This window comes from Ammospiza caudacuta, chromosome 24, assembly GCF_027887145.1.
Source record: "Ammospiza caudacuta isolate bAmmCau1 chromosome 24, bAmmCau1.pri, whole genome shotgun sequence".
Taxonomy (NCBI): domain Eukaryota; kingdom Metazoa; phylum Chordata; class Aves; order Passeriformes; family Passerellidae; genus Ammospiza; species Ammospiza caudacuta.
In genome coordinates, this window is record NC_080616.1 from 4808192 (window position 1) to 4826199 (window position 18008).

General features: G+C 46.0%; 1 protein-coding gene across 1 annotated transcript; it reads right to left on the reverse strand.

Annotated features, from left to right (window-relative positions):
* Positions 1–4737: 4737 nt before the first annotated feature.
* On the reverse strand, positions 4738–16444 carry DYRK3 (dual specificity tyrosine phosphorylation regulated kinase 3). The gene is made up of 3 exons (XM_058819333.1): positions 16259–16444; positions 15549–15664; positions 4738–11418 (listed from the first exon to the last, which is right to left on the reverse strand). The coding sequence occupies exons 1-3, from the start codon at positions 16296–16298 to the stop codon at positions 9853–9855; spliced, it is 1722 nt and encodes a 573-aa protein (XP_058675316.1). The 5' UTR covers positions 16299–16444; the 3' UTR covers positions 4738–9852.
* Between the last annotated feature and the right edge of the window lie 1564 nt (positions 16445–18008).

Consider the following 18008-nt stretch of genomic DNA (forward strand, 5'->3'; position numbering starts at 1 on the left):
GCTGTGTCACCAAGGCCTGGTCAGCTCAGCTCCACGCAGCTGGCACTGCTGAACCCTCCTGAACCAGCACCAGCTGGCTGGAAAATGAAAGCTGGCCTGTTTGCTGCCCTCCTGCACCTCCCAAAATAGCCAGCAGCTCCCCTCTGACCACACACACCCCCAGCTGGCACTGCCAGCCTGTCCAGCCTCCTGTGCCCCACCAGTGACCACATGAAATGGGAATTTTTGAAAATCTGCAAATCTTTGAAGGCTGCAAATGTCCTGTGGTTGTGAGGTGCTGTGGGGCACATCCAGCAAGGAGGAAAATCATCTCGAACCACCCTCATTGTTTCTGCTTTTATCTCATCCAAAGAACAAACAGAGCATGAAAAGGTGGGCAGCACATTTCTCCAGGCTCCTCCAGGAGTCTGAGGAGCTGCAGGAGCTGCACAGCTCCAGCCTCACACAGGACTCGACAGCATCCAGCCCAAACCACGCCGGGGGCTGACCTCCACACGGGAAAACAGCCGGGAAGCGAATCGTGCAGGGGATCCAGGGGGATCTGCAGCTCCTGATTCAGATAAAAAAACCATCCCCATCTGCTTGCCTGCTTGAATTTAAAACATCAGGGAAGGGAATTGTGCAGGGGATACAAAGGGATCTGCAGCTTCTGTCTCAGAGAGTCAGCCTCAGATAAAAAAAAAATCATCCACCTCTCCTTGCCTGCCCAAATTTAAAACAGAAACAAAGGGAATTGTGCAGGGGATCTGCAGCTCCTCTGGCAGATAAAAAAAAATCATCTCCATCTCCTTGCCTGCCTGTATTTAAAATGAAGGGAACTGTGCAAGGGATCCAAAGGGATCTGCAGCTCCTGTCTCAGAGAGTGAGCCCTAGATTAAAAAAATCATCTCATTCTCCTTGTCTGCCTGAATTTAAAACAGCAATGAAGGGAATTGTGCAAGGGGATCTACAGGGGATCTGCAGCTCCTGTCAGCCTCAGACAAAAAAATCATCCCTCTCTCCTTACCTGCCTTTATTTAAAACAGAAAGAAAGGGAATTGTGCAGGGGATCTACAGGGGATCTATAGGGGATCTGCAGCTCCTGCCTCAGAGAGTCAGCCTCAAACCAAAAAATTGTCCCCCTCTCCTTGTCTGCCTGTATTTAAAACAGCAATGAAGGGAATTGTGCAGGGGATCCAGTGGGATCTGCAGCTCCTGTCTCAGAGTCAGCCTTAAATAATAAAAATCATCCCCCTCTCCCCGCCTGCCCGAATTTATCTGTGTTTGTGGCTCTGGGGGCAGAGCAGCTCTGGTGTAAATGACTTGCACGACCTTTCCTGTTTGATGGCTTTACAGCTGGCTGCTCACACCTCACATATAATTCCATTTATGCCATCCATCATTAGCACCTGCTGGAGAGGCTGGCAGCTCCGGGGGCTGCTGCTGCTGGCACAGGGGGCTGTGGAGGGGCAGGACATGGGACAGGGTCACAGGAGGTGGCACTGCCCCGCAGAGCCCCGGGCAGGGCGGGACACGGCCAAGGACCTCGGGATTCCTGGTCAGACCTGGCACAGGATTAAATTAAATCCTTCTTTTTTCTTCTCCTCATTTTCCACCCACTTTGAGCGAGCTCTGAGGCTCTTGCTGAGTGTGCCAGGCTGGAAATTATTTTCCCAACTCTTTTCCCTGCCCTACAAGATCATCCTCACGTGGGTGCCCACCACAAAGCCCTTGAAGGCCAAGGCAGCTGAACTCCACTCTGCCAGCAGCTTCTTGGTCAGGAGTTCTTGCATTTCCATGTCCTCAGCAGCTGTGGAAAAAAAAAACACCCAGGGCAAGGCCTGGCTGTGTAATTTCTCACCTGGAGAGACCCTTGCTCACATTTATAATTTCCATTTTAATTGTGGCAACACTTCACCTGCTCTGTGAGGTGTTGCCATAATTAAAATGGAAATTATAAAATAAAATTAAAATATATTTATAAATATATATTTTTATATATTTTATATATAAATAAACATTAATATTATAAATATTATAAATTATATTTATAAATATATTAAAATTGTATTTAAATATATATTTATATATTTTAATTTATATTTCTAAATATAGCAAATTTTATATATTTTATATATTATATAACATTATATATTATATATTATATATTATATATTATATATTATATATTATATATTATATATTATATATATTATATATTATATATATCATACATTATATTTTTATTTATATTTCTAAATATAGCTATTTTTATATAATATATTTCATAAATATAAACATTTATAAAAATATACTTATTAATATATTTATATATTTATTAATCTATTTATAAATATAATTTTTATAAAATAAAAATGTTTAGAATTTTAAATTTTTTTTATTTTTAAATTTTTAAATTTAAAAAATTAATTTAAAAAATAAGATTTTAAAAATTTTAAATTTTAAATTTCAAAAATTTTTAAAAATTAAATTTAAAAAATGTTACAAATTTAATTAATTATTTTTAAATGTTATTTATTTAATACCTATTAAATCCAGCCCAGATTGTGTCACCACTCCATACCTCCAGCAGCCCTTTCTGCCGGCTAATCAGGCACGTGCTTTATTGCTCTCAACCCCTTTCTCGGCTATGCTTAATGACATTAATTATTGTAATCCCGGTCTGTGCCTTCCTCCCTCCATCCCAGCCCATCACTCCGGGGACGGCGCTGCGCTTGTAGAGCGGAATTCCAGAGCTTCCGAGCCGGGGAGGAATGCAAACCCTTACATGGCTCTGCTGCTCTGCCAGGGCCGGGGCTGCTCCCCTCGGCTTTGGCAAGCTCCTCTCAGCCTTTGAGAATGGGCAGACTCGATTCGGGCAGCTATTCCATGCCCGCAGACAAAGGGAGCGAGCCCAGCACACTTCAGGAGCGGTTATTTAAATCCCCCTGTCTGAGAGGGGAGGGGAAAGCTGCTGGTGCCAACAATCCCAAACTCTCCTGCCGCTCCTTATAAGCTCAGCTTTGCCCACATGTCTCTGTCTGCATCTTGCACCCAGGAAATCACATTTATCATCCCCCTGTAAACTCTGCAGGGAGAGGGATGGGACCACAGGAATATGAGTCAAGAATGTGGTGTGCTCACAGCGGTGCCAGGATGAGGGAAGGGATGAAAACCTTGACTAATCCATGTTTCAGAAAGCTGAAATGTATTATATTATATTATATTATATTATATTATATTATATTATATTATATTATATTATATTATATTATATTATATTATATTATATTATATTATATTATATTATATATTATATCATATTATATCGTATCATATCATATTATATTATAGTATACTGTATTGTATTATACTGTACAGTATTGTATTATATTATAATGTATTGTATTATACTATATTGTATTGTATTATACTGTATTGTATTATATTAATAATATATTGTATTTATTATATTACATTGATATATTACAACCATACTAAAAGAATAGAAGAAAGGCTAGCAGAAGGCTAGCAAGGAATAGAAAAGAAACGGAATGATAATAAAATCTTTAGATTGGATATCAGGAAAAAGTTTTTTACAGAAAGGGTGATAAAGTTCTGGAATGTTCTGCCAGGGGAGGTGGTGGAGTCCCCATCCCTGGGTGTGTTTAACCAAGCCTGGATGTGGCACTGGGTGCCAGGGTTTAGTTGAGGTGTTGGGGCTGTTTTGGACTCAATGATCTTTAAGGTCTCTTCCAACCCAGTAATTCTGTGAATCTTGGTGCAAATTCAGGTTTTCACCAACATCCCTCAGCAGGATTTTGCCAGGCTCAGCTCTGCTGTTGGATTCCCCAGCCCTCCACTGGCACCGAACATAATTTCCCCTCACAGCTCCTGGTGCAGCTTGGACAGCAGAATCTGGGAGACAATCCCTTATCAAGTTACATCAACAAGCATTACAGCAGGGCAGATAAGCTTATTTTTATAATCTGAGGGGCTGTGCTTGAGAAAATGTCACTCAGAGAGTGTCCTGTGGCTGAACACAGAGCCACACATTTATATACATATATCACAAACAAAAACATCTAAATCTCTACATATATTTTTTTACTGTTTTTAGCTTGCAAGCCTTTTAATAATCAGGTATTTGCTCTTCACTGACATTAAAATGAGGTAAAAATCCACTGTGTTGTCTAACACACATGGTTTAATCACCCAGGTTGTAGCTGGAGACTTTTTATTGGAGCATGATTTCATCTTCAAACCATCCCAATATCCACTTGTGTACAGTAAGTTACCCATTTATAGGTTTCTAATAAAAGCAAATCTTCCCTAAGTGGCTATTACTGGATTTCTCCTTTCAGCCTGGGGATAAGCAGGATTCTGGGCTTTAAAAAGCTCTCTAGTGGGCTGAATAAGAAAGTGACAACTGAAGAATGTCATGGCAAAACTCTGGTGTGTTCTAATTACAGCACTGTTAACGAGGGGAACATTTGTCAGAGCAGAGCTTCATCACGTTTAGCACAGACACAGAAACCTCCCACTCACACTGTGACAATTTTCTCTCCTCTCCAGGCAGATGCCACAGGAGGTGGTGTCTGCCAGCACAAGGTAAATTCCACCATCTGGAAAGAATTATTTTCTTTTTTTTTTTTCATTTTAATCAAGGACTTTAAGGAATTTGCACACTCGATTGCTAAAGAAAAATGATGCATTTATTTTCTTTTTAAAAATGACCCAAAGTACAACTTCAAGAAATCTGCTCATTACATTTAGATACATAGTTTGAGACTTGACTGATTTCCAGAATGTTCTTCCACGGTTATATATCCACATGCACCTCCAATGTTTTCCACCTTCCCCACCCCATCACACCTCATCACAACATTTCTAATAAAAAGGCAAAGCTGCAGATTCTGAGCACTGCTGACATTTAGCTGGAACATCTGCAATGTGTAAAAGCTCCTGAACAGGAACGTGGCTGCAGGGAGGCTGGTAAAACCCTGAGTGCTGTGTGTGGGGAGGCTCTGGGACAGCACAGGCTGCCCAACCCTGCCAGCCTCTCTGATTTGGAATAAAAAAATCCAGGAAAATGTTCTGGAGCCATGGATTTGTCCTGGTACAGAGGGGGTTACAGAGCTGGAGGCATCAGTGGTGTTGTGGAACATGAGAGCTCTCTAATGAGATGTAGGTGTGTTTATTTCCACAAACTGCCCTTAAATTAATAAAAAAAAGAAAAATCAACTGGTGTTTGTGATCTTTAGGCTCTGCACAACCCCCTGCCAGGAGGGGACAGCTGGGGGGAATTTGGGATCTTATCCCAGGGAACAGGGACAGGAGGAGAGGGAACGGCCTCAGGCTGGGCTGGGGAGCCTCAGGTTGGACACCAGCAGGAATTTCCTCATGGAAAGGGCTGGAAGGGGCTGCCCAGGGGGGTTTGGAGCGCCCAACCCTGCAGGGTTATCCCACAACCCCGTTGGTTATTTCACAGCCCCACTGGATATTTCACAGCCCTGTTGGTTATTTCACAGCCCCATTGGTTATTTCACAGCCCCGTTGGTTATTTCACAGCCCCACTGGATATTCCACAGCCCTGTTGGTTATTTCACAGCCCCATTGGTTATTTCACAGCCCCGTTGGTTATCTCATAGCCCCACTGGATATTTCACAGCCCTGTTGGTTATTTCACAGCCCTGTTGGTTATTTCACAGCCCCCGTTGGTTATTTCACAGCCCCCATTGGTTATCTCACAGCCCCGTTGGTTATTTCACAGCCCCACTGGATATTTCACAGCCCCACTGGTTATTTCACAGCCCCATTGGTTATTTCACAGCCCTGTTGGTTATTTCACAGCCCCATTGGTTATTTCACAGCCCTGTTGGCCCTGTGACTGGGTGGGGATCAGGCACAGGTTGGAACTGAGGATCCTGGAGGGCTTTTCACAATTCCAGGATCCTGTGAAGCACCAAAGATAAAATCACACTGCCCAACACCAAAACTGCCTGGCACCCACAGCTCTGAGCACCCAGCACATGCAGAAACCTCAGAATTTTTCATTAAAGTCTCTGAGCAGGGTTTGTTTTCAGTCTCAGCTGGTGCTGCACACAAGTCCCACAGATCTTTCCATATTATTTAGCCTCTCCCCTTCCACAAGGGAATTAAACTTTGGCAGGCAGGGGATTTGTATCATTTCAGCAGAGATCTCTGGGTGCAGCATCAGCCTTTTGCTTGTGTGCCTGGGATTAGCAAGACATTGCTGAGATCATCATATACATGTTCCACAGCCAGGACAGCTTTTGGTATCGAACAAGTAAAAAACCCAGGAGAGCTGCACTGATCAGCCCTTTAGAAAGGACCCTGTGTTTGTTTGAGAGGTAGTTCTGAAGATGGTAATCATTGCAAAGAAGTTCTGCAACTGCTTAAAAAGTTTTCAGCTGCATGAGGTAAAAAAGATTGTAAGCAATCACTCACTCTTCCACAAATTTCTATTAAATCTGTCCTATTAATCTGCTGTGAATTCTTGGGTCAACCAAGATTTCCATCCCAGCAGGCTGAGAGGATAAAAACACCAATGAGGTGTGTTTGTTCTACCCAGAAAATCTCTACATTTAGGTTTAATTCTTTCAGATGTGCTGCTCATGCATTGTCATTGATTTACATAAAAATATTGCTGAGCCAAAGAGCTGGAACTGCAGCCAAAGAACATTTGTTGTTTGCACCTCTCACAGGGCAGTAAAACACTCTTAAAGAGCATTTTACAACAGGTTTGGGTGATTTTAGAAATGCAGTGCCTGATTTGCTGTAAACACCAGTGATTTGCATGTGCTCTGTGTAACTTCTGAGGAGAACAAGACTGAGGTGCCAGTGCTGGCAGCTCAACAAAGCAAAGCTCCCTCAGAAATAAAAACTGCTTTTTATCTACTCAGACATTTTAAATTTTAGGCCAATTCCAACATTCTCAGCAGTAGCACAGCTAATGATGTGCTGGTTTCTGGTGATTTCAGAGCTCACCAGGGTTTGGTTTCCCAAAAACAAGTGTGGCTTTGAGGTTTGGCCATATCTGGCGAGCACAGGCACCGAGACCGTGCCCAACCCTGATAAATGACAGTGACACAGCCCAGGGTCCCCCAGTGGGGCTTGGACAAGTCCTGATCCCTTTCACAGGGAAGTGAACCACTCCAGGGTGTGTTTAAATGTTTCCTCACAGGATATTTATTGGCTCCAGGGTCTGCAGGAATGATTCCTCACAGGATATTTATTGGCTCTCCCACTTTGGGAATTCTGCATCAAACAATTCACCAAAAGCAAATGTTTTATGAAGAAATTGGGGATTAGTGATTGGAAACAAGACCCCAATATTCTCAGCTGTGTCTCCTGGGTTAGGAAGAAGTTTCCAGCCCAGTAAATCTGCTGAGGCTGCTTTTCCTTCTCACCCAAATTAGCAATTCACTTAACTACATATTTGATTTTCAAATATGGCAGTAGCAAGTAAAGAAGAGCAAGTCTTAAACAAACACCATGTGCAGTCAGGGTAGTCAGGGCATGCTGAACACATTTTCTAGATGAAAAGCCACAGTTTTGCCAGTTAATTGCTTTATCTGCAGCTTCACAGCCCCAGCCTTAAGCAAAATTACTCAGTGTCCCACAGGAGGAGTTCCCTCACAGCCACCTCTTCCCACAAGTCAAAGAATTATCAATATTATTCTAGTTTTTATAAAGAGAATGGTTTTGAACCAGGACCCTGCAGTGTGTTCCTGAGCCCTGAGCAGCACCCAGGACACCACCACTGCTCTTTCTGCCAGGCTCCAGCACCACCTTTTCTTCTCTATAAAATCCTTTTCCATGCACCCTGAAAGGTTCCCTTCTCCTCTCTCACCTAGTATGTTTTGTTAAAAAGAAATGTAAAGGGCAGAAAAGGAAGAATTTTTTTGAAAATATGCCAGATCTACTAGAGATTTTACTAAAATCAAAGGTGTCTTCTGCCACTTCCCTCCAGAATCCACTTCCCTGGTTCTCCATTCAAATAAAACTTCACTCAGCCTAGCAAAATTAAAAATCCCAGCCATGTGTTGTTGTGAGTGACCCAGGGCAGCCCATCCATGCTGCCTGCTGCAGGATAAGGGCCAGACTGTTATTTTAATATCATTACTAAGCTCACTGCATTGACACTTGCTCAACAAAACAACTCAGAAAAGCTCCACACATGAGAATCTCCATTTCAGCACCTCAGTTTAAAGCCCTTTGGAGCTTTGGCTGAGTCTTTTTGAGTTTTTTTGCGGGGTGTAATGACCCAGAGGGGCCAGAGCAGCCCCAGCTCCTCAGGGGAAGGGTCTCCTACTGAACATTTGTTCATTTATCTTTAAAATCACCCTGGTGACTCCTTTGTTTGCATAGTGAGAGTCTCCTTCTTTGAGCATTCAAAACCTGCTGCGGAGAAAGTGATTACATTTCAAACCTTCTGTTCCTAAAAGCTCTAAATTGCATTTAAAGTCCTGCTCAGGCACCTGGCAAGGGATCAGATGGTTCTGGGGATGGACTTGAGCCATGTGAGGCTGCAAGGAACAACCCCAACAAGCTGTGCTGTGCTTGTGACAGGTCACACCACCCTGGCATGTTCTGGGGAGATAAAGGAAGAGGAAATACAAGCTCATGGAGTTCAAGAATGAGAAAATGTAGGCACCCAAAGGCCTGAAGGAAGGCAATTAGAAACAAAGCAGCTCTTCCCATTAAATATTTCCATTTGGATCAGCCAGTTCTTGCACCTTATCAGCCTTTCCTGGTTATGTTTCCAGAGATTTTGTTGGGATTTCAGAGCACACTCCCAATTATTAATGTGTGTTTCCCCACCCTCCCTTATTTTCCAGTCACAGCCCTGGGCCTGAAAAAGTTCTACTTGTCTGACAGGGGTGGCATGTTTGCATTTTTATTAAAAGAGCTTCATGTAATTCAATGGAATTCACTCTACACAAAAAGATAATTTTTTGCAATTATCAGAATCTCAAACATGGATATAAACCAGCTCTTGAAGTTCAACATTTTTGTTTAAAAAACACAGGAAAAACAAAGAAACACACCTGGCAGAACTGATGATGGAAATCTGAGCTCCAAAGAAACAGAGAATTCAACCATTACCTGAACAAACTGGCCCACAATTGTGATGGAGCAGGCCTGATCCCAAATTCCCCTACAAGCTTTCCATAGATTTTTAGGGGGAAATAGCAAGTGTTACAGAAATTAGTAGCTTTATTTAGATATATCCTGTGTTTCATGGCATTTCATTTTTTCATGGCTGCTTTGTAATTTTATCATCTGAGTATTTTCTTTTCCAATGACAAATTCCTTTGGTGTCTACATCCCATCACAGTTTTTAAAATCCCAGGACAGATAAGGGAAAAGCAACGCAGAGAAATAAAATTCTTCAAACTTAAGCAATTTGCAAATAAGTTCCTAATGCATTACATTAATGCATTTGTGCTTTTGACAAGAGATTTAAAAACTTTCCCCTGGAAAAGAAAGAGTTCAGCTGGAGACAACTAAAAACATGGAGTTTGAATCAAGTTCCTTTCCTGCCTTGAGCAAAAGAACCTGTTGAACCATGATAAATGGTTTGATTTCTAAACCAGCATTTTTAAACAGCACATCAGCCAAAGTGTCTCTGAACTCCCCAGCTGAGTGGGGTATGCACCAGGTGTGAGTGAAGCAACTGGATAAAATCAGCCCTTTAATGTGCACATTTCTGACTGACCTTCCAATATTCCAGCCTGAGCCCCTAACACAGAGTAAATCCATTAAAACCCTCTCATTTCATTTCCTCCCAGGGCATGAACAGACAGTGAACACACACGGGGTATCCTGGGAACCCAGCACTCCCCACTAGCTGACCAGTTTGGGGAGCACAGTACACAGAGGGATGCTGCCACTGGGCTCAGTGGCCAGACTGGCCCTCAGCTTGCTGGGGACTGCAGCCACAGGAGGCAGCTTGTTAGCAATTCCTTGGAAGGAACCTGAATAGCTGGAAATCCTCCTGCCGGAGCTTTTCTCCAAGGCGGCCGCTTTGGGCACCCGTTTGCAGATCCAGGGGTGCCGCAGGGCCTGGCTGGGAATCATGCGTGTGGAGGGATCCCAGCTGAGGCAGTCCTTGAGGAAACCAGTGAACAAGGGGTCATCACAGCCCTTCAGAGCTGTCACCCAGTCCTTGTTCCCCGGGGCACCCCTGACCTTGCCCCGGCGCGAGCGGCTCCCGCTCAGGGTCACCTTCCCGTCGGGCTGCGTCAGCACCGTGCAGTAACGGGGGTGACCCTTGGAGTTGATGAAGTTCTTGGCTCGTTTGGATTGATCCAAAAGCTTCTGAGGTGGCATTCCAAGAAGTTCCATGATACAGGCCAGCTGGTCTGCCTCGTCCTCTCCAGGGAAAAGAGGGTAGCCAGTCAAAAGTTCCACTAGAATGCAGCCAAAGCTCCACATGTCTATGGGCATCCCATAGCGGCTCCCCAGGATCACCTCTGGCGCCCGATAAAACCGGGACTGGATGTAGGTGTAGACTCTTTGGTGCTCAAAACAGCTGGACCCAAAATCTATAACCTTGATTCCACTCCTCCCTTGCTGTTTTAGGAGGATATTTTCTGGCTTCAAGTCACAGTGGATGATTCTGTTTCTATAAAGGGCATCCAAACACTGCAGGATGGAGTGAGCGAACTTTCGAACCAACTGGAGGCTAAACCCCTGAAATTTATTCCTTTTAATCAGCTCATACAGGTTCATGCTCAAGAGTTCAAAGGTCATGCAGATGTGGTTCCGAAAGGTGAAGCTCTCCAGCATGTGGATCACATTCATGCTGCCTGTTTTATCCTGCTTCTTCAGGTGCTCCAGGATCCTGATCTCCTCGGCAGCTTGCCGATGGAACCTCTTCTCATTGCGAACCATCTTTAAGGCCAGGTGTTGGTGGAGTTTGTGATCATAGACTTTAGCAACTTGTCCAAAACTGCCTTTTCCAATGATTTTGAGCACCTCATACCTGTAGGCCAGGTGGTCGTGGGGCACGTGGATGTAGCTGCCTTGATCGTCGTCGTAGCCGCAGTTGTTGGGGCCGCCGATCACCCCCTGCCTCTTTTTGGCAGACGGCCCCACAAAGTAAATCTCAGAGAAACTGAAGATCTCCTGCTGCTCATAAGGTGACAGCAGATGTTTGAATTGTTTGACAGCTTCCTCTGGAGCTTGGGAGACAGCTTTATGTGACTTCAAGGAGCTTCCATTGCCTCTGGCACCCAGGCTCTCTAGGCTTTTCTCTTTGGACAGAGAAGGGAGAGATCTTTCTGGAGTAAGGCCTGCAGAGTGAAGAGTGCTGCTCCTTCTGTTGCCAGAGTCCTCAAATAACTGCTCCACTTTGACCTGATTTGCAGCCAGAGGGTGATCCTTCATTATAAGTTTGTTGATAGAAACCTACAAGGGAAAAAGTAGTTTAGTTTACCTTTTAAAGCACAGATTAAAAATAAAATCACTACCAACAGAAAATCGGTAACACGGATGAGTTTGGCATTTATTAGGAACAAATATAAAATGCTGGGCTAAATTAAGTTACAAGCATAGTTATAGAAGGGTACACAAAGAGAAAGCAACTCCCTGAAACAGCACATGTGCTTTTAAATCCAGAAAGGGAAACCCTAGACAGCCAAAGACTCAAACAACCACAAAATACCCATCTCCAGCCTGTGCAGGGCCAGGGAACAGCTATGTTTAGCTTCAAACGTGGGTGCAGCAGCACAACCACCAACAGATGCAACTTGCACCTGTCTGGAGCAGGGAATGGAACGTGGATGTGCAGAGAAGTGGCAGGAGGATTGCACAGCCACGCTGCCAAAGGGACACAAAGCAACCCCAGCAGGTGACATATGGCTGCTGTGAGGCAGCTGCATGAGGAACAGCAGAAGGACAGGGCAAGGCAAGGTAAACCATCCTTTAGAATATAAAAATTAATTGTGGGGGGTTAATTTCAAGGGGAAAACATCATCATATCCACACCTCTCTTTGAAATCATGGTGGAATTGTAGAATATCCTGAGCTGGAAGGGACCCACAAAAATCATCAAGTCCAACAAAATCCCTCCCTGTCCCCACTGTTCTGGAGCTCTGGTAGCCTTAGGGCTGTGCCCATGCCCTGGGCAGCCTGTTCTGTGCCCCACCACCCTTTGGGGAAGAACTTTTATCCAACCAACAGATGCAACTTGCACCTGTCTGGAGCAGTGAATGGGACATGGATGTGCAGAGAAGTGGCAGGAGGATTGCACAGCCACGCTGCCAAAGGGACACAAAGCAACCCCAGCAGGTGACATATGGCTGCTGTGAGGCAGCTGCATGAGGAACAGCAGAAAGACAGGGCAAGGCAAGGTAAACCAACCTTTAGAATCTAAAAAATAATTGTGGGGGGTTAATTTCAAGGGGAAAACATCATCATATCCACACCTCTCTTTGAAATCATGGTGGAATTGTAGAATATCCTGAGCTGGAAGGGACCCACAAAAATCCCTCCCAGCCCCTGAGAGCGTTTCTCTGGAGCTCTGGCAGCCTTGGGGCTGTGCCCATGCCCTGGGCAGCCTGTTCTATGTCCCACCACCCTTTGGGGAAGAACTTTTATCCAACCTAAACCCCCCTGACACAGCTCCAGCCGTTCTCTTGGGTCCTGGCACTGTCACAGAGGGAAGAGAGAGCTGCACAACTCTCTTAACACCGACTTGAATAACCAGGAACAACTCCCACTCCAACTCAGCTGAGAGCAGTCTGCAAGCACTCCCTCTTAGCACCATGTGCTAAAATATTTACATCTGAAACAAACCCATAGAAGGTGAGAAGAACACTGTGAAATTTTCCAGGCTTGTCAATTTTACTATTTAGTAAATGCTGAACACCCCGGAGGTCAGTTCCCCACCAGCACTGCAGTTTTTCCTTTTCCTGCTTGCTGAGAGGCAGCACAGAGGTGTTGTCCCATCCCAGGCAGAATTGAAGAAGCCCTGACTGAAGAAGCAACATCTGTTTTCCATTTTGTCCTTTAATCTAAAAATAAAGATCTCAGACACATGCCAAACCAAATCCCTGAAAACCAAAATAACTACATAGGAATCAAACAAAAAAATATAAATAAACCTGCAGCCCCACGGCCATAAAACCGAATTCCTTTTTAGTTACATCCAGTCCAACATCTCAGCAGGGTCAGCAAATAAGGGAAGTGAATGTTCTCCCCAAAGCCAACTACACACAGCTCATAAAAGACTCTGTTTGTTGGTGCTGCCCTGAAATGTTAGTTCTTGCTCATAAGCACCAAAAAATGGGTATTTCCCTGCAGAAATCAGCTCTTATCAACATGGAGAGATCCTACCAAGCTCCACTCCTCCTATCAAGCCCAAAATGCAGTGTACTGGGAGGGACATGCCTAGCCAGAGGCTGCAATGAAAACAACAGAGCCCAGCCCTGCTAACTCGGGATAAACGCCTTTTTCTTGGAGCCTGCCTGAACCTCCGAGATAAGAAGGACATTTTTTCAGAGCTGGCTCAAAGTCTCTTCAGTTAGCAGACCCAAACAGAAAGTTTACAAATAAACAGAAGATATAAACACAGAACTAGGGTCACACTTGTTTAAATATTCTCCACCCAAGAGGAGCAGCAGCTCTGCTTGTGCTGCTGTTCATAGCAAACATTTTGTACCTTTGAATCCCTAAATAAACCAGGAATCCATGATTCCATTTATCCTGGAACGATTTCTTAATGAAGGAATTATGGCTTTGGATTTCAAACCTGACTCAACGGTAGTAAGGTCTCAATTTTCATTCTTAGAGGACTCCCAAAATCAGTTGCCACATGATGGTGAGACACAAATATAGCTCCATCTTCACTTGAACTCAGGAGAGCTGCACTCAGATGACTCCTGGGTAACACCAGCTTTCTTTCAACAGCTTTATTTTACAAATCCCAGCCTCCACAAGTTTTTTGTTTAATTGCTGAAGTGCAGGCGAGAAATGAGGCTGACAACACCAGTGGCACCCTGTTGAAAACTCTCCCTGATAAAACTTCATTTTCACTGACAAGGAAACAGTTGCTGCAATTCCTACACAAACTGGTTTGCAGAGATGCTCTGAATTAAACAGACTGAATCCAGCCCATGTGTTCTCAAAGCAGAGAGATTTTGTGTTCTCTGCAGGCTCAGATGAAGGAATGGGGAGCTGCAGTCAGCACAACTCCTCAATTCTCATGTAACATTACATTATAATAAAACATCTTGCAAGAAAACTAAAATTGTCATTAATGGGTATTTTAAATATTTTAAAATACCCATTTAATGGGTATTTTCCCATTAAAACTCAGCCCCACCATTTTCAGCCTCAGCTCCTGCTTGCCTGATACAACTGAGGATGGATTTTATTGATACGTCACCACACAAACTGGGCATGCTATAAACCCTTAAGCTTGCCCTAAAAAGTTAACAGGCTTCAAGGAAAAAAACACAGATGAAGACAAATCAAACAAAATATTCATGGGTTTATATTTGTATTTCATTGGATAGTTCCACTCTACTGACTTGTACTCAGTTATGAACAAGTGAAGTCACACTACAGCTTGAAACACTGCAGCTGAAATGTTTCCATATCCCTGCACACAAAAAACCCCAACCCACCACTCTTCAAACCCTGCTGCTCCACAGAACTCCAAATACCTTCTGTTCCCCCTCAACATTTCCAAAAAGGGAAAAAAAAAACCAGACTCATGCCCCTGAGTTCGCACAGACCAAATTTGTTACGACAAAATCCCACAAGGTGATGATTTCCAAATGCATTCCCCACTCAGGGCAATGTCTATTTTCACTTTTTAGAAAGTGAGAGTTTTTTTTTAAGCTTAAGCTCCTTCCCTTCTGCCAGAACTCAACAAGAGCCAGAACACATTTAAAACCCATCTAAAGGACAGATCAGTGTACAAAAGTACAGCTGAACACGAGCACTACTGAGCCAATTAAAGGGAAAAAAAATCTCCCAGCTCCATATCTGCTGAGGGAACAGAGCCCTGATGAAAGAGCCCGGCAACACCTTCACCTCATAAGGACTATTTTGGTAGCAAAAGAAGTGACAGATAATGCCCAAGTTTTCAGAGCAGAAAGGTACTTTTGTGAGGTGGTTGGCAGCCACACAGACTCACACTGCTCCTATGTTACTTACCCGTCAGAATTTTCATGAGGGAAAACTAAAATGGGAACGTGCAGGAGGAGGCAGAGCAAAGCATGTGTGGATTGACTTATCAGAGTACAAGGTGACGCGGCACAACGCTTCAAGCCTTTGTAAAGTAACTTTTTTTTAATTAAAACACGAGCTGAGGGCAGTAAAATGGGGTTCCTGAGGCTGCCAGCAAGTTCTGCACTGAATACAGCACATCATTTTTGTGCTCAAAAAACCCAATAATTTTAAGAAGCCTCTACAAAGCTGCAAAATGCCAGTTTTAAAATCTATTCTCTGTAGGGAGGTATGAGACCCCCACACAGCTCTCACTCCCACACAGCACAACGTGAAGACACAGATGACTTAAAAATACTCACATGAGGTCTTGAAAGGGAAGGAATTCCCGAGGGGCTCCGTTCTTCATTTGTAGGCTCTGGGTATCTACACTCATCTATCCTCATATAGGAGTCGTATAATCCATCTCCAATCCTGGCTGGAACGGTCCCACACACAAACCAGTTATTCACCACAATTCACACCGACAGAGCCAAACGCTTAAATGCACATTTAGTCTGTAAAATCATCGATTCTCCTTCATTCATTAAATGATCTTTGGAATTTAACTGAATTTTCAAACCGCAGGAGTGCGATGCTTCTGGGAAATCTTAATTCGAGATACTTTTAATTTAGAGGTTCTTTTTTGTTAATCAACTTCTGCAGAGCAAAAAAATACATCCCTAAGAATCACTGACCACCATTCCCCCGCTTCCCCTTAATCAGGATAATCCCAAACGAGCAGAAAACGAGCAAATACTTAAACGCTTGATAGGACTATCCTTTAAAGCAGGTTATCCCTTAAAAATGAGATGTGAGAATTACAGCTGCAAAAGCGTGGGGAAGGAAAAAAAAAATAAGGCGGCGTCTCTCGCTGTCGACTGCTCAAAAACTTAAAATCGCGACGCCTATCGCGACAGACCCGACGGACGGCTGGGACCACGCGGGGGGCTCGGCGGCCACCGACCCAAACCGCATCCCGCCCTTTCCCCCAACCCCGCGGGACCCCCGGCCGCCCCCTCCTCCTCCTCACCCGCGGCGAGAGGCCCGTCCGGCTTCCTGCCGAGCAGCATCGTGTCGGGGGGGCCCCGGCGCGGGCCCCATTCCCGGCGGGTGCCGCTGCCCAGCGCGGCCGCTCGGCCCCGGCCCGGCCCGGCCGTTGCCCCGGGAACGGCCCCCGCCCGCCCGCCCGCCCGCGCCTGCGCAGCGCTGCCGGGGCGGGATCGCGCCCGGGGCTGCGGAGCTCCAGCGCTGGCTTCGGTTTTCCCCTCAGCTAAACCCGCCCCATGAGACCCCCGCTGGCGGGGCTGCGCCTTCTCCCCTGAGCTAAACCCGCCCTACGGGACCCCCACTCCCGGGGGCTGCGGAGCTCCGGCGCTCAGCTCGGTTCTCCCCTGAGCTAAACCCGCCTCGCAGGACACCCGGGGCTGCGGAGCTCCAGCGCTGGCTTCGGTTCTCCCCTCAGCTAAACCCGCCCCGTGAGACCCCCGCTGGCGGGGCTGCGCCTTCTCCCCTGAGCTAAACCCGCCCTACGGGGCCCCAGCAACCGGGGCTGCGCTTCTCCCCTGAGCTAAACCGCCCTACGGGATCCTCGCTCCCGGGGGCTGCGGAGCTCCGGCGCTCAGCTCGGTTCTCCCCTGAGCTAAACCCGCCTCGCAGGACACCCGGGGCTGCGGCGCTCCAGCGCTCGCCTCTCTTCTCCCCTGAGCTAAACCCGCCCTACAGGATCCCGCACCCGGGGCTGCGGTGCTCCAGCGCTCCCTCGCTTGTCCCCTCAGCCGAACCCGCCCTACGGGACCGCCGCACACCGCGGAGTGCTCGGCCTGGGGGAGAGGAGGCCGCCGGGGCGGGATCGTGCCAGGGGCTGTGGAGCTCCCGCTCTGGCCCCGCTTCTCCCCTCAGCCAAACTCCGCACCGGGGCTGCGGAGCTCCAGCGCTCGCCTCCCTTCTCCCCTCAGCCGAACTCGCTCCGCGAGGCCCCCACAGTCCGCGGGGTGCTCGGCATGGAGGAAAGGAACCTCCTCACACCGAGGTGTAGAAGGAACGCTCAGTAGTAACGTGGCTGGGAAGAGATGGATGGAGGCAAAATGCTGAGTGCTGCAGGAAGGGGGCTCCGGGACAGCACAGGCTGCCCAACCCTGCCAGCCGCTTTGCAGGAATTGGTTTGGAGTAAAAAGTCCAGGACAACGCTCAGGTCCCCACGAGCAGCCATGGATTTCTCCTGGTACAGAGGGGGTTACAGAGCTGGAGGCGTCGGTGGTGTTTTGGAACATGACAGCTCTCTAATGAGATGTAGGAGGTGTATTTATTTCCACAAACTGCCCTTAAATTAATGAAAAAAATTTTAAAAATCAAGTGGAGTTTGACTTTCTGGTTCTGCACAACTCCTGCCAGGAGGGGACAGCTGGAGGGGATTTGGGATCTTATCCCAGGGAACAGGACAGGAGGAGAGGGAATGGCCTCAGGCTGGGCTGGGGAGGCTCAGGTTGGACATGAGCAGGAATTTCCTCATGGAAAGGGCTGGAAGGGGCTGTCCAGGGGGGTTTGGAGGTGTCCAAGGGAGGATAGATGTGGCGCTCAGTGCTCTGGGCTGGGGACAACGTGGGCATCGGGCACTGATTTGACTCGATGATCTTAGAGGGATTTTCCAATCTTCGTAACTCCGAGATCCTGGGAAGGCTCCAATCACTACAACACTCCTGTAATACTCCTACCCATTCCATACTCTCGATTTCCAGCTAGAAATCGATCAGGAACACGCAAGCAAATGTATAAATCACAGT